The sequence below is a fragment of the Gobius niger genome (genome assembly GCF_951799975.1).
Source record: "Gobius niger genome assembly, chromosome: 19".
NCBI classification, from domain to species: domain Eukaryota; kingdom Metazoa; phylum Chordata; class Actinopteri; order Gobiiformes; family Gobiidae; genus Gobius; species Gobius niger.
In genome coordinates this window covers 20306580-20330492 of record NC_136870.1, presented here as the reverse complement: position 1 = coordinate 20330492, position 23913 = coordinate 20306580, and the positions used below count along the sequence as shown (strand labels likewise).

Genomic DNA, 23913 nt, shown 5'->3' with positions numbered 1-23913 from the left:
AACACTGTTTTTGAATCATCATTCATGTGTCGAAAATATTTTTGATGATCTGATCCTCTGACCAAGGTTGGGAACCAGGTTTCACTCAGGGGACCTTTGATCAAAGAAAGAATGCTTGCCAAGATACCTCTAGTAACTATTACGTGATTGCACATTTTCCGGTCTATATGCACCCCCAGAGTGTGCTTGAGAGCTGATGTAACAAGTGAATTTCTTCATTGTGAGATCAATAAAATCCTATCAAATTGTTCTTGTGTTAAGTTAGGAAAGCCATTCACGCCAGTAGGCCCATGTATCGTTGCAAAAAGGTGCAGATTTACAGGTTCAAAAGTGAAATCAGATTTTTGATTGTACTGCAGAATGCACTGCCATTGCATTGTAAGTCCAAGTTCAAGCTCCATGACCCACTGGTTGAAAAGGTAGTGAAAAAGACATGGTGAAAAAAAAAATGAGTGAACTGGGTTATCTTTTTTTTCTCTCTCTCATCTCTGCGAAGACAAGTTAAATAAAGATGTCTTGCTTCACTAAAAGCAGGATGTAAATTATGTCGATCCCAGAGCCCGGAGAGAAATGATCTTCTCCATAAAACCACACATAAAAAGTACATACGCTTATTACCAGAAGAGTTCAACTTCCAAAGTCGTAAGCCGTTAAGTGCTGTCTGCTCCAGCAAACGGTGCGATCACAGCAAAACAAAATGCTTTGTCCATATCGATAATAATAAATATGCACCCATAAAAAAAAGGCTGAAGGCTTCTTTGCAAAACATCTGCCACGTTATATTTACTGTGTTTGATGGGAATTAATTGCTAGTTGGCACTAAAGGGACGCTAATGGCAATGTACGAGGAAAAAACATAAAATAATATAATGCATTAGCGATGACAACACAAAGATGAAGACAAGCCATAGCAGACGATTGGAACAACTCAAAGGTAGCACTAATGGCTTTGGAGTGACACAGAAGCTGCAGTAGTGACCCAGCGCTTGAGGATAATAAAAATGTGGTCGACTTACAATGAAAGGCGAGTCATGTCCCATTGAGATGACAGTCTGGTTCACGGTCCTCAGAAGTTTCTCCATGACGATCTGCATGTGCCACTGAGTCGGACCCTGTGGCAGAAATATAGATGTAGTGTATATAAAAGGCATATAAATATAAAAAAGATCAAGAGTCAAATATTTTTTATCACTGCTTTAACGGTCAAAAGCTCACTAAAGATCAATATAAATATCAATGGTTGTTTGTGTGTTGAACAGTGGTTCTCAACTGGTTGGTTGGGACCCAAAAGTGGATCACGAAATCTTTTTTAGTGGGTCATTAGCCTTTCCTGGAAAAAATCTCATAGTTTGCCTTGCCCTGCGATTTATACTCAATGCAATTTAAATCTAAATATATAATCCCACAATGTTTGTTATTTTCACACTGACAGCCGCCAGAGTAGTTTGGAGTGAGTGAGAAACTTGTGAGGGACTGGCGAAAAGCGGAGGTGCCGGGAGAGGCTTGTCAACGGTGCAAAATGTTAATATTTCACATTGTAGTTTACAAAACAAAGCCATCTTGTTGTTAACCACTGGTTTAGAAGACACAATTGGAAGATTTCACAATCCCCAAATAGGAATTTATCACAAAAAGCCATGAATAGCCCATATCTTAAAATGCTATTTCACTACTTTTTGTGTCATTCCCTCGGAAGAGAAATCATAGCAGGTTGTGCCAAATGTTGCAACAGGTGCGTCTTCTGCAGCAGACTGCTTTGCTTTGGAGAGTAAACACCGTGGGGCTTCATGAAGTTCTAAGTGGATAGATTTTCAGTGGATATCATTAGTGAGAGTGAGAAGCATAAGGGCGCCTGCATCCATCTGTGGTAGGAATCCTCGGAGCAGTCTACAGCTCTGCAGCAGCTACGCAAACTTTCAATAATTCACACAGTCCCGGGCAGCAGCGGTACGAGAGAGAGTGAGCAAAGGAGCATGCTCACAATCACCCAGAGAAGAATCTGCAAAGGGAGTTTCAGATCGAGCTTTCCAAAGCATCAAGTGTGACGCAAGTTTGCTGAGATTCCCACCGAGGCCATGGAAATACAAGCTTGTACATGAGACACCAGAGTTAGGTATACAGAAGAGAAAAGTACAGTGTGTGAAATGTGAAAGACATGAAAGGATTTCTATAGTGGTTACTCTTTGCTTGTAACTGAATATGGCCGTGAACAGAATATAATGTGGATAACTCTAGCTTCTGTGTATGAAATGTTGATAAGTAATCGGGTTACAACGATAATGTGCAGATTATATGATTCTGCTGATTGGACTGATTAACAATGGGATAAACAGGTGCGTTTGTATTGATAACAAAAAACAAATCGATCATGCCTGAGGACTTCATAATGGAGAGTTTGTGATTAAAATCACTAATTATATATTTTACTTGTACTGTTTTGGTTTTGGTTCTGTATTGATGTAGACCTCTTCTCTGTAGGCACATGTTATGTGTTGGAATCTCCAGATAACAATTACAAATCAGTTGTCATCTTCTATTTTTAATATTAATCATGCACAGTAGTACAGCAGTTAGCGCTCATGCTTCACAGCTCGGAGGTCCCAGATTCAATTCCCACCTAGACGGGGCCTTTCTGTGTGGAGTTTGTTCTCCCCATGTCTACGCAGGTTTCGTCTGGGTGCGCCGGTTTCCCCTGCCACTAAAAGCATGAACAATAGGCCAGGATGATTGAGGGTACGCATGAGACTGTTTGTGGGGGATGACAGATGGAAATCCGGTGTGGCATGTTTACATGCATGTGACCCATGTATATTAACATGCACTGTCCTGACCAAATAAACCAATAAATCAACAAATAAATAATTAAAACATATAACAGTATATAATTCACTGTCTCAAACTAAGAATGTTACTGCATGACTATGAACATCCCAAAGATTCTCAGTGGAGTTAAGATCTGGACTCTGTGGTGTCCAATCCATGTGTGAAAATGATGACCAATTGATGAAATAAGTTGGCCCTTCAGGATGTTCAGGTCGTCAGCTGATCTCATTCTTTGGGCAACATAGTGTTACTGAGGCTAAACTTGATCAAATCCAGCAACCCCAGATCCAGGGGGCCACTTTTTTTTTGTCAGGCAGTGTAGAGGATGAACTGAACGATCAAATCTAGGTAGACATTGAATATTTTTTAAGTAAACTGGAGCACCCAGAGGAAACCTTCCCAGACACAGGGAGCACCTGCAAAATCCACACAGAACCCGGACCAATACAATCTTGCATTATTGGCTGGCAGCAACCATTCATAAAATACAGGATTTTCTCCAGCAGGGTAGTGTCTTTGATCCATGTGTTTACATTACCGAGTTTAAAAACACCCATTAGTGTGAAATAGAAAAAGTGTGTTATCATCAGGGAGACTCTACAGTCGACGGTGGTGTGAAAGGCAGCGCGGCCGGCGGTAGAGCTGGATAATCCCTGACAGAGCCAAGAGTCGAAGGCTGAGAGCTACAGATCAATGAGAGAGAGAGATGGCAGGGAGAGGGAACTTTTAGGGAGGGAGGCGGTCAGGCCTGAGGGAGGGCATCAGGAGTCGTGCCATGGATCCTGATCAAACCCACAGCTCTGGATCTCCCGTGCGCAGAAGTGTGTGAGGGCCAGGGCCAGCTCCACTGAAGTACAAACAGCAGATTGAAATGTTCATAACCGTTTCCAACGCACGCCTTTCTCATTTCAATTCCGACTCAGTCCACTAACGCTGTGCCCGTGCAAACGGGACTGTAGCTTCACGCAATCACAGTACAAATAGAGCTACACCGGAAAGAAATAATCCACTATGTAGTTTGGAAATGCAATTGACGGATGTTCAAACGGATGTCACAAACTATATTTCTTTATCTGAAGTCTTTATGGAATCTGTGTTGTTGTGCAGAGTCAGCACAATGTTCAAACATGGACGTCTTTCTAATGTGCATTCATTTATTTCAAGCATTTGGCGAGATGTCAGACACAATTTAAAAATGTGGACCAAGTAAAAATAATATTTCTCTGATTTAATGAGATGGGGAGTGTGACTAACATAATAATACAGCCGTTTAGTTGCAGTAATCTCTTACCACGTCTTTCCTGTACAGCACCTCCAGGACGTCGCTGAGCAGTTGGCAGCACGCGCTCAGCTCCTCTCTCTTCATCTCGTCTCTCTTCTCCAGGTGAAACTTCAGCTGCTCCGTCATCAGCGGCAAAAGGATCTCTCTGCAGTCTAGAGAAAAGCCCACAGCATGCAATCAGTGCGATCCAAACAACAGGGCTGTTTATACAAGTACACATTACTTCACATGTATTTGCCTGGAGTTAGTCTCGGATACTAGCATTTGAATTTAATTGGGAGACTTGGGAAATTAAATAAATGCAATTTATGACATTTTTTACATTACGGTTGTGTTCAGATGATCAATATTCACTTCACAATGTATTTTGAATAACTATAAAGTGTTTTTGCTACATTGATCTTGTGAATTGCATGAACATGTTATAAGTGCAAAATTTGTTTTACATAAGACTGTTCAACGCATTACATCAGTAATTCTCAAAGCATGATTGTCAACTCTACCACATACAAAAGCAAAATGTTGCCTAAACCCTGTGCAAAACGTAGTTATCATCAAAATATGTATGTAAATAATAGTGGGCAGCAGTGGGATGGAAGAGGAGAGAAACTATTGATTGAGAGATAACTATTGAAACTGAGATGATGATGGATCTTCCCACCAAACCAAAATGCCTGGGTAACATATGCGCTGCCCTCCAGCATCCCAGAGCCACAATACAACAGAGTAAACAATTAGTCTATCAATTAAAATGAGCTGCTTAGGCAATCAGCAATGCAGCAGTGTGGCTGCCAAAAGTCACTAAGGAGTTCTGACAGAGGCAGTGGTGAGAAACCATTCATTTAGGACACAATGTGAACGGCAATTAGGAATATGCTTGACAAATATGAAGAAATCAATAATTACATCGCACAAAGGAGTTACGGACTCCTTTTCCGACTAAACTGATAGAGATTTTGGAGCTGAAGCAACAGTATAAAAAGTCAAAGTAAAGTAAAAAAAATAATAATAATAATCAAGATTTTATTTTTTGGCCATATTGCCCAGCCCCAGTTAGCAGTGTGCTCTGTATTACTATGCAAAATATGTCTTAAGACTGATCCACTCTCTGAAACTTCATCTGTTTATCCAGGCTTGGCGCAGGCACAGTATGTAGACTGTCTCCATCGATTGACTCTTTGGTTGGATTAAGCGATTTGTAAAGATTTATTTTCTATTCATTTATAAAAAAGCATTCCTTCCTTTCCCTCTCCTATACACAATATAATCATGGGGAATTGTCGTTGTGCAGTAAGGTTTAAGATTTAAGGTTTTGTCATTCAAACATGCCATAAAAACACGAAATTCACAAATTCGGTCCTCAAGGCCCAGTGATGTGCCTAAGTCAGTACTTTTCAACCTATTTTGAGCCAAGGCACGAGGCACACCACCAGCAGAAAATGTGAAAAAAATGTAACTCTGTAGCCTATACTCAGTCGTTCTCATCAAAGTGTCTTGAATAGGAACACCATATAGTCTCGCGAGCCACAATGCCATTGATCATCACAAATGAGCTACCTGCGGACACTTACTGATATGGAAGAGTATTACATGGTTACTCTGCCATGACACTAGAGGGCACAGACATTCGAAAACTGTACATTATTTGCGGATAATAATGGATGTATTTTAAAAAAGACAACTAGGTGAAATTGCATAATTTCCCAAGGCACACCAGACAATATCTCACGGCACACTAGTGTGCCACGGCACAGTGGTTGAAAAACACTGGCCTAAGTAAAAAAAAATCAAAGATTACAAATATACATCGTAATGAAGCTTATGCGCAAATTCAACCTGCAAGATCTACCAGCTGCATTCATTCACCACCTCATCACCGGCAGCACACTCCAATCATCCAATCACGGACCCCGCTCAAGCCGCACCTTCACAACAGCCAATCACCGCAGCTGCTCATCCCCTCACAAGCCGCTCATCGCTCAGGATCCCCTTTTTAAGCTCCCTGGTCAATCACTCAGCCGTCTGCCAGCCGTGCTACGACCCTCCTCCACCCCTTTCTCCGCCTGGCTCCTCCTGGGCTCCGCTCATCAAGTGGCCAACCCAGGTCTCTTCCACCAGGGTCCAGGCTCCGGGGAAGATCATGGCCATCATTCGTCAAAGCCATGCATTCCATATCGTTCGTTCAGTCTGCCGCCGGGGTCTGAGCCCCAATAATGATTCATGTTCGTTAATAAAACACTCATACCGTCATTCCGTTTCTGTGAGTCTTTTCAGGTTGAAATGAAAACTGTCTTTAAAAAAACAAACAATAATGCAAAGACAAAGAGGAAATGCAGCACGAGAGGCGTTCAGAGGCAGTAGTAGCCAGAAGATAAATGTTGCTCATACGAAGACGTACTTTAATTAAAATAGAACTCCATAATAAGAAAATGTATAAACATGGTATATTTAATAGACTAAGACTCAATAAAGATTGGCTTCTTTCAAAGATTAATGTGAAGCCTGGCGGGCAAATAAAAATGAGGACTGCTGAAGCTTTGCTTGATTTTCTGTGTTCTCAATCAATTTTACTTTTGATTATATTAGACTATTATGAACAAGCTAAGGTATGCATGACTTGGCAAACAAGTTTCCACAGTGACTCGAAAAGGCCATTTTCCCCTTAGCCTCTCTGCCCTACACTTTGAGACTTGTTAATAATGGAATATGCCTTTCTAAAGAAAACCATTCCAAGGCTGTCTGTAACAACAAATATTGAATTTGCATTGGCCTAAGGTGGAGAATGCGTGTGGTTATTTGAAACGGAGGACAGCGCAGATAAGGCACAAAGTCAGAGTTCCAAGGAGGAAGGTAAACCCACGCCTCAAGGCCAGGAGATTATCATATTTTTATTAAATCCCTCGATAGTCATCGCGGGAGCATTGTGTGTGTTCTGCCATGTTGGAAGGACATGTAGATGGATTTTTGGCAGCTTGTAGACGGTTATGGAAAGGGTTTATGGGAGGATTTTTTAAACGTAGGTTAACCAGAAACGTCTGACTCTTTGTGATAAAATCCTGCCTTCAAGATAAGATAATATAGACATAAAAAGACAAAAGTATGAGACATGAGGTGTAGCACAAAGGGAACCCTGTTGTGCGGAGGACAAATGCAATGCAAGCATAAAAATGGATTACTAAAGTCCTCCAACTAACTGTAAGCTTTCTTCACATACCCATCTTTCATTCTATTGCCATTCACAGAGAGACGACGCCCTTCTTAACAACTACATTTATTGATTTCAGTTTTGAATCAATATTCCGTCATGGCTTGAAAGAGGGCGTTACAGCTTTAATAACCCACTCAACGGCTGGGAAGAAAAGAAATAATAACCTGACGCCATTACTCACCAACGCATCTATAGACAGACACATGCGCACAAATAGCAATGCCGATAGTTGAGAGATAAACTACCTGATGTAAACAGTAAAGAATGGTCTGGCCTATCGGAGCCTCTTCATAAACAATGTGATGCTGTATTGAAAGCAAACCCAATCAATGCGACGAATTGCTTTGAAAATGATTGAAAACGCGGATTTAACAACCAAATAACACAAGCCAGCAAAACAAGTATCCACAAATACAAATTATCTGTATGCTTCTGCCTCATGCCAGGTAATTTCATGCCCTCCCTCGCCACGTCAAAAACCTCTTCTCGTTTTCCTGGCAGCTCTCGCCTCATCATCCTTCTGCCCATATATTCACAACACCCAATGCAAGCACAGTCCTCCTGCTGGGTACTCGACGTAGGTACTCCATTGCCCACATATGCTGTCCACTATTCCTGAAAGGTTGCCAAGGCACTGGTTGACAAATATAGTATAAAGTTTAATCACCAATAGAGACAGATTAAGATTGTCATGAAAATAGCTTCAGGAGTGACTGAAGTGTGGCGATTGCTGCATCTGTTTCAAACACTAAAGCGTCTTAGCGTGTATTACATCGCTCAAAGACCTGATATTAAATACTTGTGTTAATCCTATTACGCACACAGCGCAATGGTAGAGCTTGGAGAGAGAACATGAACACAATGCGGATCAACATAAAGCAAGATCAAAAGCCCTCACTTTACAGGAGACATAATGACACTTTAAAGTGTGTGCATTTTGGTAGGAGAATTTGTATCAGTCGCATTAGTTATGGGTGTAAAAAAAGCACATTAGCACAGACTAGTGTGACATCCTATGTGAAAGCTAACGTGCGCTAGTGTTTACATGGCCAGGGCACGGGGCGTGGCTTAGAAAGACGGGGTCGACTGATGTGTGGTGTGACTGCAACGAGTGCTTGTTGCTTCTTCCCCTTCTCTCTCCTCATCTTTACAACAACATCGTGCGGCCTCGTGTACTTCATGCAGCATTTTCAAGCCAAGCCATCCTACAAACTTTATAGCACTGTGAGTTCATCATTTGCCGTGTCCCGAAAAAATGAGAACAGAGCTGAGAAGAGAAGAGGGCTGGGCTCTTGTATTGAGGAGCGCCATGCAGGGCAGAAATGTGATCAAAACACCAGCACGTGCACCCATAGACTATAGAATTAATAGACAGCTCCTGCTCACTCCACTCAGTTTACCATAATGACCACGATCGAAGAGGAAATCATGATGGATTTACAGACTCCTCCTACCCTGCTCTGACCGAGCATGTTCCTAGAAAGGGCAAAAGGCGGGATCTTCACAGTAGACTCGGCCCTAATGTGACATGCAGTTCGGTCATAGCCGCGGCATTAGCACTGATGCTAACGGCCTGTCAATCAAAGTCTGGCCCTCATTAGTATACAAGATTTCTAAAATGTTCCTGACGAAAACCCACCTGGTCCCTTTAAATGTAACTAACCCAGCATTATCACAGGAGTAATATCTAGCTGTAGATTTTTTTGAAAAAATGACTTTACAGTTGTTTAGAACGTGCATAAAGTGCAATGCTTTCTAATGGAAAACTAGCTTGTTTTGACGCCCCTATATGGATGTACCTGAGCCATGTCTGCCCCCAACCATCAGCCATTGCATGTCCTGTATCGCAAGCAGATATAACACTAAAGGAAGCAAAATGTCATCAAAGGGTCTTCCCATCTGCTGGAACTTCCCTTTTTTTTGCTCTCACAGCCCCAAAAAATATGCAAAAGTTTGGTTTTATCATAATTGTTCCTATTCAATTTATATTTGCCTTATTTTGGGTTCTGATTTGTATTTTATTTTTATTTTTTTTGGACACAATATTTTTAATTGCTCATGTCCTGTGTTGAAAGTATAATATCTCAGTAATACCACAGTTATCAGATCACAATTCTTTCCGTTTGTTCCCCAGCCTTAACATCCTGGATCGTTACATTCTGTATGTAAAGTGCTGGTGACGCAAAGGCTCAAGATTTTCACTTTCGCCTCTTTTGGCAACACATGATTATCCAAAACATGTGAAGGCACGTGCTTTGTGTGGGGCAGGTCAACTGGAACCATCGAGCCCCGACTAAAAAGCCTCGCCAAAAACTCCTGGCGTTTGGCAAACAGGTGTTTATGCAGTGATTTCTCCCTTTACCAAAAACACAGAAGCACTGGCATACTTGTCCTTTTACCCATCCCCTTGGAAAAAATCTACTTTACAAGTGATTTATGCTCCCATCACACTATCAACAATGCAGGTGACACACTGTTGTGGCTTGCGAAAATTTGGAGGAAAAAAAAGTAACACGCCACCTCCAATTTCTCTGGCTTCATTAAGTTTTTATCTACAAACGCAGTGGCCAATCGTGCATACCAATCACATTGCCACACAAAAAACAATTCCGTTTTCGATCAACAGGAGAAAAGCATGGAAAATTAATGTCATGTTACTGTCTGCGAGGTCATTTTCAACCCCTGAAACGAATCCATGGGGGACCAATTTTAAGACATGTCTCTACACAAAACTGTTATTATGGTAATGACAACGCAGCCTACAGGAAAGCAAACACTTCCATCATAGAGCAGCTGCGGTGCATTTTAATTTAGTCCCCACAATTTCTGTCCTTTATTTGTTAATTTGTGACTTGTTTAGAAGTTTTCCATCACAGACAAAAAGGTACTGGGTTGTTTCAGCAGTGAGGACATTCACCTCTTTCCTAATCAGGCTTTGCCAAACTAATGATCTTTTAGCAGCAGGCTGATTATATGTTATTCCACAGGGAGCATTACCTTGTTATTGGTGCCACAAATCTTTATTCTAAAAAGCTACTGTCAACGTATTTAAAAAACACTAGTGTATAGTGAGTAATGCTATCAATTACTAGGTTTAGACTTACACTTTGCTGGTTAGAAAATACAATATTGATCAGATGAAACAAAATATCAAGTAGTTTCACTTCCTGATTTTCTCCCCAAAGCCCCTCCCACCCCCCCTTCTCTTGCTCCCCTTCACTGCACAGCGGTTTCAATAAAGAGAGAGGGGGAAACAAAACTTGGGTTAGTGCCTCTGAGGCTGTCGTGAAGCTATCGCAAGTGATTTTACTTTGCGATGATGGGATTAAGCTTGAAGGTCCAAAAACTACCCAAACATGCGCTAGTGGCTCAAAACACAACTCCAGGTATGTTTATGATGAGATAACAACATTGTAACATGGAAATGAGCTCTAAAAAGTCAATTTGCATAATCCTCCTCTTGCCTCTCTATTGTGCTGACCCGGGATGTACTCAACCTGCACTTAGAGTTATTAACGCTCATGAAGCCCCTTGAGGTGAAAGAAAAAAATGTCCTTAACACAAGAACAACCCATCACAGATGACAGCTTAATCATATTTTTGGACATTTTTGTGTGTTTTAAGGTACATTATAAGCTATTACACTGCATTTTAGCATTGCACTGACTGACAGATAGCTCTTTTTATTCTGGACCGCCTGGGGATCAGAAAGCGTTCCATAAAAGCTGTTTTACTGCTGCCTGACTGACTCATTTGCTCATCAAAGCTGTCATTATGTGCAATAAAGGTTAGAAAGTATCCATTCTTGATGTTTAATTAAGGTTTATTAGTAAGTTTCTGGCGCTGTTTGGAAATGGGTTTTGTGAGCGCTAAAGATCAGTCAACGCAAAACTAATTTTCTGCAGTGAAGACCTTTTCGGAAGCAAGAGGGAGGTCCAAGTGTCAACAATAACACAAGAAGGTCAACAAAATAACCACAGGCTCCAAAGAGTCGTGCCCTTTAGGAGAGAATAAAGGGTGTTAGAAAATAATACATGATCAATAAACTGTCATGTCAGGTCACTATATCAGTGGCAAATTAGGATATTTGAGTTCCCCTACTGTCGGAGTGAGAAAAGGTGTAATGGTATTTCTAAGACCTTTCTTGCCAGAGGCTAAAATCTCAGTCAACAGTTTGAGCGAGGCCGGAACACATGAACAACATGCCTCAGGGCAAGATGGCCACCAAGTCGACAAGTATGAGGGTTGCTTTTCCAAAACGTGCTCGATAAGATGTTCCTAAAAAACTTGAACAGTGAATGTACTGACCAACCTTCTCTTGCATTCTAGAGGCTGTAAATAGGCTGTATTAAAAGTATGATGAATGTTCTAATGTTCCAATCTTGTTTAAATTAAATGTATGCTTTTAATGATGTCAAAACGTATAAATCCATGGTCAAGTATTCATCTACATTTAAAATCAGTTTTTGTACTGCAACATCAACCTGCCCAGGGACCACAGGTGGAAATTGCATCTTTCCTTTTGGTCAATGTTAAATTGTGCACTGTCCCTGTCTAAATAAAAAAACATACCATAGCATGAAATTATATTTAGCACTTGCCCAATCCACCTGAATGTGTCTTTATTTTGTCACGGTCGTTGACTATACCCTCACAGACCGAGCAACCTTTGACTCAATTTATATGTCTCCCGGTATCCTCATTCACTAGGATAAGACTACAGGAACTCTTCTAATCTGAAAAAATGTCCACCTTTTGTTCCAGCGTTTGTAGCTGTAGTATCAAAGCACATGCCCCACTCATCTATGCTTTCTGTCTCTGCCTGTGAATGGTAGCTGCCGTTCCGTCGTGAAGTTTTGGAAACGACTGCAGCTTCAGCACAATCTGCCCTGAGACCAGAATTGGAAGACGATCGACACGCTCTTGTCCAGGACCAGTCAAGTCATCCACAGTTTTGCCATCCCAGCGCAAGATCAGTGCAGTCCAGGCTTGCCGTTTCCCAAATCAGCAGTAGCAATGATGCTGTCTTGTCAATGCTGTCTTTCAAGCTCAGATTTTCACCATCATGGTAGTTGGTAGTTGTACTGCACTTTACAACTCACTCTGCGTCACTCTGTTGTCATGATTCACTTACGCGATACTCAGTGGTAGTAAGCTACCCTGCAAGCTACCCTGCCCCTTCTCCTCGAGATGGAAGTTTAAAAATGATCTCCAAGCCAGCTAGACCGAACTTGCCATTGTCCAAATCAAACAATTGCAAAATAGTCAAAACTTCAATATTCATGCGATGCACAATTATCACAAACTTTTCCAAAATATTGAACTGAAAAGAAAACAGAGATGGCATTATTTGGTAATTTTAACGCTGCAGATATTGCTCTGCTTGGCCCACTTGCTCCTTATGTTCGCCCATCTGTGAGGAATCTTGGCGTCATGTTGGACAGCTCTTTTAAACTACACAAGCAAATTAGTTCAGTTATCCAAACTAGCTTTTTCCAGATGCGCCTTTTAAGTAAAGTTAAATCCTACATTCCTCCAAACGAACTTGAAAAAGCAGTACATGCACTCATTACCACTCGTCTAGACTACTGTAATGCTTTGTACTGTGGTTTGGACAAAGCGTCCATTAAGAGGCTACAAATGGTCCAAAACGCAGCGGCCCGCTTGCTGACCGGCACCAGGCGACGTGAGCACTTTACACCTGTGCTCGCCCGTCTGCGCTGGCTTCCTGTCTGTCACAGAATCAATTTTAAGATTCTTTTAATTGTTTTTAAATGTTTAAATGGCTTGGCACCTCTGTATCTGTCTGAGCTACTCTCTGTCCATGCCCCGTCCAGAGCACTTCGCTCAGCTGACCTGCTCCTTCTGGATGTGCCCAAAACGCACATGAAAACCAGAGGAGACAGAGCTTTTTCCGCTGCTGCCCCCCGACTGTGGAACGGTCTGCCCCTCAACATCCGTTTGGCCCCGACTCTAAGCAGTTTTAAGTCCTCTCTTAAAACTCACCTCTTTACACAGGCTTTTTAATATGTTACACTGTTTCGCCATTGTATTTTTTGTTTAAATTGATGCAATGTTTATCATGCCTTGTTTGTATTTGTATTCCTAGTTTTTCTCATTTGTTTGTGTTGTGAAGCACTTTGGGCAGCCGTGGTTGTTGTAAATGTGCTATAGAAGTAAACTTGACCTTGACCTTGAACTTAAATAAAACAACAGTTGATGGCAATTTGCAAATATAACCACATTTTTCAGATTTTCAGCAGAACTGGGCAAGATGCTTGGTTACAGTCTCTATACATAGCATCACCAAATGCCGGGTTGGAGGAATATAAACAACTAACAAGAAAATTCTTCATTACGGATGGGAACACACTAGCGCTCGACCAGGAGAGAGCAAAGTAAGCACAGCGGTAAGTAATGTGAACCTTAGTTGAGTGTTTTTGGCGAGATGACTCATGTTTTGGACTGAACTGCACACAAGAAGCAGTAGTTCTGAGATTTCAGAGCTACTGTCGCTGTTTTCTGTCTTCGTTCATGAGAGAAGGTCAGCGCAGAATCTTGGCATTGACACAAGACTTATATATATACACACACACATACATTTTCATCACCTTTCTACTATGAGATGGACTGCAGGGAGTGCATATGTGAGAAACCATTTCGCGCTTCATCCGACCTGCTCCAAATGCTAGGCTCTTAAGTGTGCCATGTTTGGGCACAGTTTTGCTAAACCTGCTCCAGCCAAACGTGGGGATTTCCAAGCTTGGGTGTAGAAGTTTGAATAGACAAGTGTGAGTGTATCCGATCAGCATTTGCATCCACAAAACTGCAACACAAAAAGGCCTGGAGTGGGCAATGTGGGTGATTCAGTTAACTTTGTTTGGGGAGAGGATATAACGTCTCCCGTAATGATTATAAAAAAAATGTACTAGCTTTGATTCGAATGGTGATCGTGAACCACCGGCTGCCAATTCCAACAGTGCAGTAAAATTCCACAATGTTATATAAAAAAAAAATACTGACACACCAGAAAACACTTCCACTGTGCCTGTCCAGTGACCTTATCCTGGGGCACCCATGGGAGTCCGGTGTGGGGGGGGTGTGTGGATGGCCATATAAGAGTGCAAAATGTGTCTTACCGTGATGACTGAAGAGATCGCTGTGGACAATGTCAATCATGCAGTCCAGCTTCTGCTTGACCAGGCGACCCAGAGGAACCTTCAGGATGAACTCAGTGAACAGCTTACTGCAAAGACACCGACACATCCCCGGGAGAATCACGGTTAGAAATGTCAATGTGATGTGAGGACAGGGGCCTGGGTGAGTGGATACAACGCAGGGCAATGATCGAGGAAGGAGTAAGAAAAAAGTCACAGCACAGAGAGCATGAATTTGACAAGTCTCACTTTCGCACTTGAGTAATTAGTATGAAAATCTAGCTGCTTTGCAATTTAAAGCATATAAACGGGACATGTTATCCGTGGTGGCGGAACAAACGCAGAAGTACCTAAGTTAAGGATAAACCCACTCGTCTAATGAGAAGAGTATAATCAGCCCAAAAGCACGAGGCATCTGCGTGGGAGTGAGAGTCCTCCAGCTTCAAGCGGAGATCTAAAGGAACATTGTTTCTCTGCTTAAGAAAGCTCCCATCTTTAAAGGACTTTTTGTAGCATTATGTTGTTAGAGCCAATTAACCCAAGTCTACAAATTCAACACATTTAGTCAATGTGAGCAAAAATATGTTTTGGAGGGGGAGCTGCACATGTGTGAAAATAACAAGAGACTTCCCACGGACTCCTGGGAAACACTTTTTTCAGAATTGGAGACTGCTACTGATACTGGTGTTCCATTGTCAGCTGTAGTCCGTTCCATTTCCATTTTAAAGGGTCTATGCAAAATCGACTTTTTGGAGCTTTTAGCCATGTTTTTATGCTATTTCCTTATCAAAAATGCCCCCAGAGTGGTTTGTGGCTTCATTCACACAGTTCTCAGCAATCCTCCTGAATCCTGCTCTCTAAACAGGTGCTCCGCCCTCTGCTGGAAAACCACTAAGAAAAGCACGTCTGGCTACGAGAGGTGCAGGACTTTTTTCAACCTTCCTAAAGAGGACACTCGCCAGAAGTTGGAATTTCTTTCTGGGATTCAGTGACTATCAGCCAAAATAGTGTTTTTCCGTGACTGTCTCTGATGGATGTTTGGTGAATCTTCTCAAAGTGGATTAACTTTTATAACCAACGCGAGTCCCTGATGTGATGGAGAGGCCAGGAGCGGTGGTGAGTCAAGCCGCGTGTTAGCTTGTGTGTTAACATGTGTGTTAGCCATTTATGAAGCCGTGTTGCAGATGTCAACTCCTTATAACTGTATTGTGAAGTAACTTCACTTATAGCAGTAATATCTATATTTATTTTACTGCTAATAATGCATGGGCAGATCCGCTCGGAGAGAGGGGGCGGAGTTAACTGAATCGAAGCGTCTTGTCTTCCAGGTTTGCAAAATACCCCCAGAAAATATTTATACTACTTACTTAAATATTTCTAACAAAAAAATGGTACTCCATAGCAGTAGAGGTAATAATAATAATAATAATAATAAATTTTATTTATATTGCACTTTACATTTCAGCGAAACCTCAAAGTGCTACAACAGAAGAATAAAAAAAAAAAAAGGTATAATATATCATATAAATGCCTATACTTTACTTTGGGATGGCTAAAATAGCATGATACAGATCCTTTAAAGCTTGATGTTATCATTAAAAATCTCCTTTTCATTTGAAAATTGAAATAAAAGAAATGAACAGTGACTTCCCCAACAAAATGTGAATATCTTGATGTTCTTTCATTCATGTTTTCGTTCATTTGAGCTTCTTGTGTAGAAAATAAGCAGGGACCACTTATGCCTTACACAATGATTGAACAAGGTACACAGAAAAGCTCATAAGGAGTAAGCTGAAGAATAACCTTGTTAACATTTATGTTGGAAGAAGAACTCTTTTTTTTTTTTTTGTTGTTGTTGTTGTTGCAAATCTAGTCCAAAACAAATCCTGAAAGCTTCCAGTTTTGGAGAGACCTCAGTATCGTCAGCGCAGAGAATGTACAAAGCAATTGACAGGCACCTTGTTGGTTGGTGAAGGCCAAGCTAAATGTGCACTCATTTATAGCATTAACAAAAGAATCCTCCATAGCGCTGTACATTCTTTGTGTGCTTTATATAATATAATCTTGTTTCAAAATGTGGCTTCACTCTGTCCTGAATACATAGTTGCCACAGAGATTTTTCACAGACTACTACTTTTTTTTAATTATAAATTGGCTGCTGCAGGTGTCCATAGCAATGAAAGGTCTACGAGTGCATTTATCTAGTGAAAACAGCCTGCAAAAAGCTTAAGTGAAAATATGAGGAACAATATTAAAAAGCCGGCATCCATTATTGAATTTTAATTTGATGTGGGTGCAAAAGACAATTGCACACTATGTACTGCACTGAATGCAAACCTACCTCAGTTCTTTGGGATCGAAAACAAGCTTGACGTCATTGACAATAGTGGGGAGATACTTCAGTGCAGCGCCCTGGGAAAGGAAAAGCACAACGAGGAGGCTCAGTTAGTTTCTTAAAAGCATTGATTTGAGAAAATGATAACAACAGTGCTGGCATATTTTGAAAAAAAAAAATGCTTTTAAACCCACTAGCTACTAGGTATTTGGCACAGCATTTGCATTACAGCAGTAGTTCCCAAAATGTTGACATTGAGAATCATGTAAAGAAATATAGACAAAGTGGGGGTGGCTTCACTTATTCAGCATGGGCTAACCGACTCATATGTGTGCGTATAAAAGGTCGGAAATAAAAATAACAAAAGGGGGAAATGATGTAGAGCTTGTTAAGACAAAATGGCAAGATTGAGTTCGGCAATGACTTGAAGAGAAATGTTAAAATGGAAAGTCCATTGACTATTCAAGGAAGTAACTTCGGAGCACTCATTTAGCCCATTAGGCTTCCCGCAGCTAAGGGAAATGCTATGTTCATTCATGTTTTTCACGGTAAGAACATGGGTAAAAGTGCTTCTATATTAAACCAAGACTGGACCATTAAAGGGATTACACAGACTTTAAAAATGTTCAAATGTTAGGCCACAACTGCCTCTATAATCCTGCACCGTCACTCTAAGAGTTGTTAATTTGGGTCCGAAGTGGCGTCATGCACGAGCTTAATATAGAAGCTGCTGTTACGTATAAGACCTGAGGTGGCAGTAGCGAGTGTAAAATGACCAACTTGCATCTTGTCCCTTTAAGCAGCGTGTGTACCACAATCTGAGAAACACTTTAGACCAGGGGTGTCCAAACTTTTATACAACAACTGGGCCGCACTCAGTAGAGGTCAGATATATAACTTCACCTCTATTGTATTAAAGTTAGCAAAATCAATAAAATGTTAACTATGCTTTTGAACGCTATGAAGAAAAAATCCTTTCCTCACTGTGGATGAAATTTTCGGCCCTCGTGTTCAATCTTGCGTTTCTTTTTCTCTGCCATCTTGTGCCTTGTTCAAGGCAGCCGCGCCACCAAGCAGTAATACTGAGAATTACATACAGTCAAGCGCTTGTTTCATTTGCGGGACATATTCAATTATATATTTAAAAAAATTTATAAATCAGATTTTTTAGAATTTGCAGCGGGCCAATTAAAAGTGTGCCGAGGGCCGCAGTTGGCCCGCGGGCCGTAGTTTGGACAACCCCGCTTTAGACAGTTCATTTCTGATTATTATTTAGATATTCTATCTTTTGGGGACTTTTTGTTGGTCGCTTTGTCTTATGCAGCTGCGCCTCTTAATGGTCACTCACAGCATGGCAGAGAATGTCCAATGGGAGGAGGAGCTGGTGGAAAGTCTGTGTCATCTGAGAAGCTCTGATTGGCAATACAACAATCTCTCCAAAATGGGAGGTTGTCAAAGAGTCAAATCCAAATTTGAAAGCCCATCCCGATTACGATACTTAGTAACGGAAAAATGACAGACTACAGTATTTACATAAAATTGCATCAAAGCACTAAAATATCTAAAATTAGTTTGGAATCAGAACTCATTTTCTTTCAGCAAGTGCACCGATAAATAATTCACTTACTTCTCACTTCTATTAATAATAAAAACAAGGGCAAACACAAAACACACACGCTAGCATGTTATTATTAATGATGTTAGTATATGAGCTGAATAAAACACATCCGCACACTCGTAAATATTGGCCTATTTGATGCATTCATGATCATCCCAGAAAGACTTACAAAAGCATTAGGTTTAGTGCTGTTCACATTTTGGTACATCCCGAGTCTTCTGAGTAAACATTACAAAAAGATGAAGACAGCCACTTCCCTCTAAATGCCTTCTGTAAACACCGGCCGAGCTGGAGGAGGGATCCAGCATCTGGGCGCATTACCAACGGTGCCAGGATGCTCAGAGAATGCTGATTACAGATCAGGTGAAGCCAAATGATAGGGTAGGCAGGTACAAAAACTAAATTTGTATGTTGAATTTGAAGTTTGGTACTGCTTTGTTTTATTATTATTCCTATGCAGGTACTTTTTTTTTTATAGGTTGCAAGTAACCGTTTATCTATCTATCTAGATTTAGTGGAAAGTGGAAAAACGGACCGTAAACACTAGACGCAAGTATGAGCCACAATGGTTTTATGATAATAACAAGAACCCCTTAACCAGCCCTGATGAAAAGCTCATCGGCCTTCAACATTGATAAGCTGCACAACAGAACAATCTAGGAAATACTGCACATGGTCTTTCTTTGTGTTAGCATTAAGGCAGCGGACAAGGCGAAGCTACTTGTCTGGCATATGAAGGACCTGGCAGTTCTTCCAAAAGCACATTAATCATCTGTTTACGCATCAGTGAAAGTAATGGAATAATGGATTAGATAAGAGCAATTCAATAAAGTTTTGAATAACCAGAAAATCAACATAGAAACTATGAGACCAGATGTGATTGACAATATATGTCCTTCCTAGAACTGGGCAATTTGTTAAAAATGTATACAATTTACGATTCAATTTATTTCCCACCCATTTAATACAAAATATCTGCTGACTGTACATATATTTTAGTTTGTTAGGCCTGTCACAGTTATTACTATATCGACTTATTATTCAATAAATGACAGATGAACTATATATTTTCTGAGCTGAATGTTTATCGTCAATGCATTCATTAGTCATTTTTTCTATATATATTTCATTTTCAAGGAAGTCAATTGTGCTTCATATTTATTTAATCTCATGTGTTAATAAATATACTGCATGTGATGTGATTAATAAGTACATTCAGAACAAGAAATACTGTGATGTTTATGCTTTAGGGTTATAGTTTCAGTGAGGCATGATCGTATGTAATATTATTATTTATCGTGGTATTTTCCAGCCTCAATATACCAAAGTTCAGGTTGTGTTATTGTGACAGGCCTATTTGTCTGGATTTCGAATAGTCCTGCAGCGCCTTCTGTAGGAAGCAGTGGGAATAAGAACCAGAAATACTGTTTTTTTTGTTTTTTTTTGGTAAGGTCATGCTAGCAAATCAGTGGTGCCGTAATGAACACACACTGAGCGAAGAGCTGAGAAGAAGTGGCCTCAGTAAACAGGATTACTCCACCCACATGAATAAAGAGATGCTATGAAACAACTTATAACATGGTTTAAAGTCCATTTTGCATACATTTTGGTGACCTTCACAACACTAAGGGTTCCAGAGATGGCACTCATCCCTGTGTCAAGTGTCAGAAGTATCCACATGAAGGGTACTGCAAGTTTGCCGCCTGAAAAGATGTTTTGTGGAGAGATTTCATAAAGGCTTTATTTTTTTTTTTGCTGAGAGACAGACAAACTCCCACCTGTCTGCGCGGATGTGCTCTGTCGCGTTATTAGTTTGGTCCGCCGACAAAAGGAAAGGTTAGATTTACTTTTTCAAGTAAAAGGTTCGGCAAACTCTCTTAAAAAAAGGACGTTTCCGGATTCCCGGGCGCTTTGCGATAATGAGGAAAATAACTTATGCAGATGCACAGTGGAGGCAAGGGAACATTGACTTTGAATACAAGGTCAGGCTTAGGGGCATGCATTATTACTCGACTATATATGTATAGGAAAAGTGTTTATGATGATACTTGTTCATACCACAGATGTAGAGTTTTGCATCTCCCCATTGTGTAGATATTTTTAGATATTGCTCAACTTTGTAGTTCACACGATGCCAATGCCAGCTGTTTTCTGTGGCTTATTATGCTCTCTGTGGCAGGGGTGCCCAAACTTTGTGTCTCAGAGGGCCAAAATGAAAAAGGTCCTGTAGGTCGCGGGCCAAACACCGCAACGTCAATCTATAACTGCAAATAATAATAGTTACTTTTTGGTGGTCATACCGCCTTTGCGATGCCCAATCCCGTCAGACCTTGGAAGCTAAGCAGGGAAGGGCCTGGTCGGTACTTGGATGGGAGACCGTTTGGTAACACCAGGAAGCCTAGCAAATGTAGTGTGTTAGTGAGTGGTTGGTGGTGGTCGGAGGGGCCGATGGCGCAGACTGGTTGCCTCGCTTCCGTCAGTCTACCCCAGGGCAGCTGTGGCTACAATAGTAGCTTACCACCACCGAGTATGGAGTGAACGAATAGTGCAATGTAAAGCGTCTTTGAGTGTCCAGAAAAGCGCTATATAAAACCAATGCATTATTATTATTATTATTATTATTATTATTACTTCAGTTTTCGGTATACATTTGCATTTGATTCTATCTATGCAAATAACATGCTACATTGATACAAATATTAACTATGGCAAAAGCCTAGTTTTAGTCGAACAAAATCAACAACTGTAGCAATATAGTGCAGAATGTAAACAACAACTACACCTGTATCTGCAGTGCCTACAATGACTTTACCATTTATGTTAAGTCAATTTTTAACATGTACCTTTGTTGATGTCAACAACCTTTGAAATAAAAGTTGGAAAACTAGGGAAAGTTGATGTGCTAAAACGCTCAGTGATAAACACCAAGACATCACAACAGTGTTTCCTTAACTTGGCGAAAGGAGTGAAACAGTGCCCCCAATTTGGCGGGCCAAATTTAGCCCTCGGGCCACACATTGGGCACCCCTGATCTGTAGCAATACTACTCAATATTCATATCATAAAATCATGTCCTGGAGAAGCAACCTTTGAGAGAAGAGTAAACTAATTCAATAAACATGCATTTCACCATGTTTTTAGAAGTCTATAAATAACTTTCGTATTGTCAGCACTTTTTGATAACTTTAGCCGGTATCTGTCACTTACTTCCAAACAAACTTAAGTTGCTGTGCCTCCTCGCCCGTTCCTCAAGATCAATTTTTAATTCCCCGACATTAAAGCTAATATCGCACCCAATTACACAGCAACTGCCTCCTAATTGACTCCTGAGCTCCTTATGGCTGTGCAGTGGGTCTGCTAGGGTTCAGCTACCCCGCGATTATGTTATCTGTGCGGGCATAGGTAGAGCATGCAGCGGAATAGATGCAATTATCGCGACGCCCCCCCCCCCCCCCCCCCCCCCAAAAAAAAAGGTAGTAGTTTAATTAGTGATATGAGGGGAGAGGGAAAGCCAAACAGACAGTGAGGAAAGTACCTTCAGGAGCAGCTAAAGAGGAGAGAGGCCATAGCAACAGCCGGAGGACACAGGACAGTCAAGGGCAGGGTGAAGGAAACACAAAAGAGAAGACAGAGAAATGTGACAAACAACAGGTTGGGACAAGAAAAGCTGCACAGAGAGAATGAAACTGCAAATCCAATAACACTCTTTGGCAGAATGTTTTAGTTCATAAATGTGTTCAGAATTATTGTCTCATTTATATGCACATTGAGCTTGAGCATTTTAAATCTTCAATAAAACCGCACCTTTTCTCTCAGGCTTTTGCTACCAGTTAATGAGATCTGGGCATTGCAAATGTATGTATTGTGCAGATTTTTACTTGCTCTTTGACTGTGCTGCGCTTTGGGAAGCTTTGGCTGTTTTCAGTGTTCTCTATAAAGTATTTCAGGCTTACAGTAGCATCTTCTGGCAAGATCTAGTTCTGACAATACAAGGGAATCATTGTAATTTGATGCTGGAGTCTTCTCTGTCGGATATCAACAACCTTAACTTAAAGCAGAACTAAGCAACTTTTTTACCTTAATAAATCCTTTTCGTAGTCCCTCAGAGGGTGATAAAAGTGTTAATTGGATGAATGGGGGGTCTTTTATCTCCTCCCAGTGTCTCTCCAATACACACTGATGGAAAACATCGCCCTCGCTGCTCTCAGTTGTCTACAAAATCACTTTTGACTCGCATTTCTGAGGTTTATGAAATGGCGGAAAGGCAAGTCCTGACTGTATTCTGTCTACAGCTTTCAGTTTGTTGATGAACAGTTTGTAAAACGTTGTTGTTTGCTTTATCACGATCAAAAGAAGCTAACAGGCTAACGGGCAAAGCTAACTGTGGGCTAACGGACAATTAATGCCAAAATGCCACGACAGCTGCGGTGGTGCTTGTGGCCTCTAGGGGCAGAAGTTACTTAGTTCTGCTTTAAATGGGAATTATCCAGCAAAGCAGATTATGGACAAGGAAAGAACTACGGTATATTATATTGTCCGGGTAGTGCAATGAGACCTCTGCAGTCCATGTCATTGTCCATTTCCAACTTTCTGGACACTTTCTGGGTGCTCAAGATTACAGACTAGGATTGGGTTTTTAGCCTTGCAAAGGGGAAAAAAGAGCACTCCGAGGAAGTCCTGCCAGACATAGGGACAACATGCAAATTTGACACAGAAAGTCTACAGTATAAATAAAAACTAGGATGATTTTGCTGCAAGGCGAGAGAGCACTGGGCCACCGACAATGCCACAGAGATGAGTCTGCGCTGACGTGCTTACAAAGGCAATAATAAAACGGCAGATATGAACACAAAGGCACACAATGCAGACAAAATCCCTGACACTACCTAAACAACATGATCTAACAGGCTTAATTTTACATCTTACAGGCATGTGGGTGTGTTTTCAGATCCAGCACAGTCAGCCAAAGCTCAAATCACAGCAGATTTTATTTACTACTCCCTTAAGCCTGCCATCAGCTGTTTACTGCTCACGCTGTAGCAGAGAGCGCGCGAGAGAGAGCGAGACAGAAAGCGAGGGAGATGTTTCTTGGCAGCGTGGTACCAACCTTCACCATGCCAGTGTTCTCAGAGCTGCTGTTCATCATGTTGTTAAAAGACGTGAAGAGGTGACGCAAGGACTCCATGAAGTCTGCCTCTCCTTTGTTCTCGTACAGCCTAGGAATACAGGAAAGAGTGAAGTTTTTTAAATACACAATGACATGTTTATTTGTTTCATTGCAATCAAAGCAGGAAGTGAAGACAGATCTAGATGTCAACCATTTAAGTCCGGTTTTCTGGTCCTGGATTGAACAGCTTTAAGAGCTAGTTACATAGGTCCTAGTTAGACCCTGGTTAGGCTCAAGTCAAGTCATGATTTGGTTCTGGATGATACTTCGTTAAAAATGTTGATTGATCTTCTGGTCGGCGTAAGGCGAGACACTGAAGGGAA

The 23913-nt window shown here is 41.1% G+C and overlaps 2 protein-coding genes across 3 annotated transcripts in view; both read right to left on the bottom strand.

Annotated features, from left to right (window-relative positions):
* Window positions 1–23913, bottom strand: part of samd8 (sterile alpha motif domain containing 8) — a 243737-nt gene that overhangs the window by 27694 nt on the left and 192130 nt on the right. The gene's annotated exons all lie outside the window — the stretch shown is intronic.
* The window catches only part of dock1 (dedicator of cytokinesis 1), a 294516-nt gene that overhangs the window by 188549 nt on the left and 82054 nt on the right, over window positions 1–23913 (bottom strand). Inside the window, exons 23-28 of one of the 2 annotated variants that reach the window (XM_079577082.1) lie at window positions 23531–23639; window positions 21959–21970; window positions 16812–16882; window positions 14453–14559; window positions 4115–4257; window positions 1017–1112 (exon numbers count right to left, since the gene is read on the bottom strand). In XM_079577082.1, the coding sequence (XP_079433208.1) occupies window positions 1017–1112; window positions 4115–4257; window positions 14453–14559; window positions 16812–16882; window positions 21959–21970; window positions 23531–23639 (538 nt within the window). The remainder of the gene's footprint in view (window positions 1–1016; window positions 1113–4114; window positions 4258–14452; window positions 14560–16811; window positions 16883–21958; window positions 21971–23530; window positions 23640–23913) is intronic. The other variant, XM_079577083.1, reaches the window with a different exon arrangement.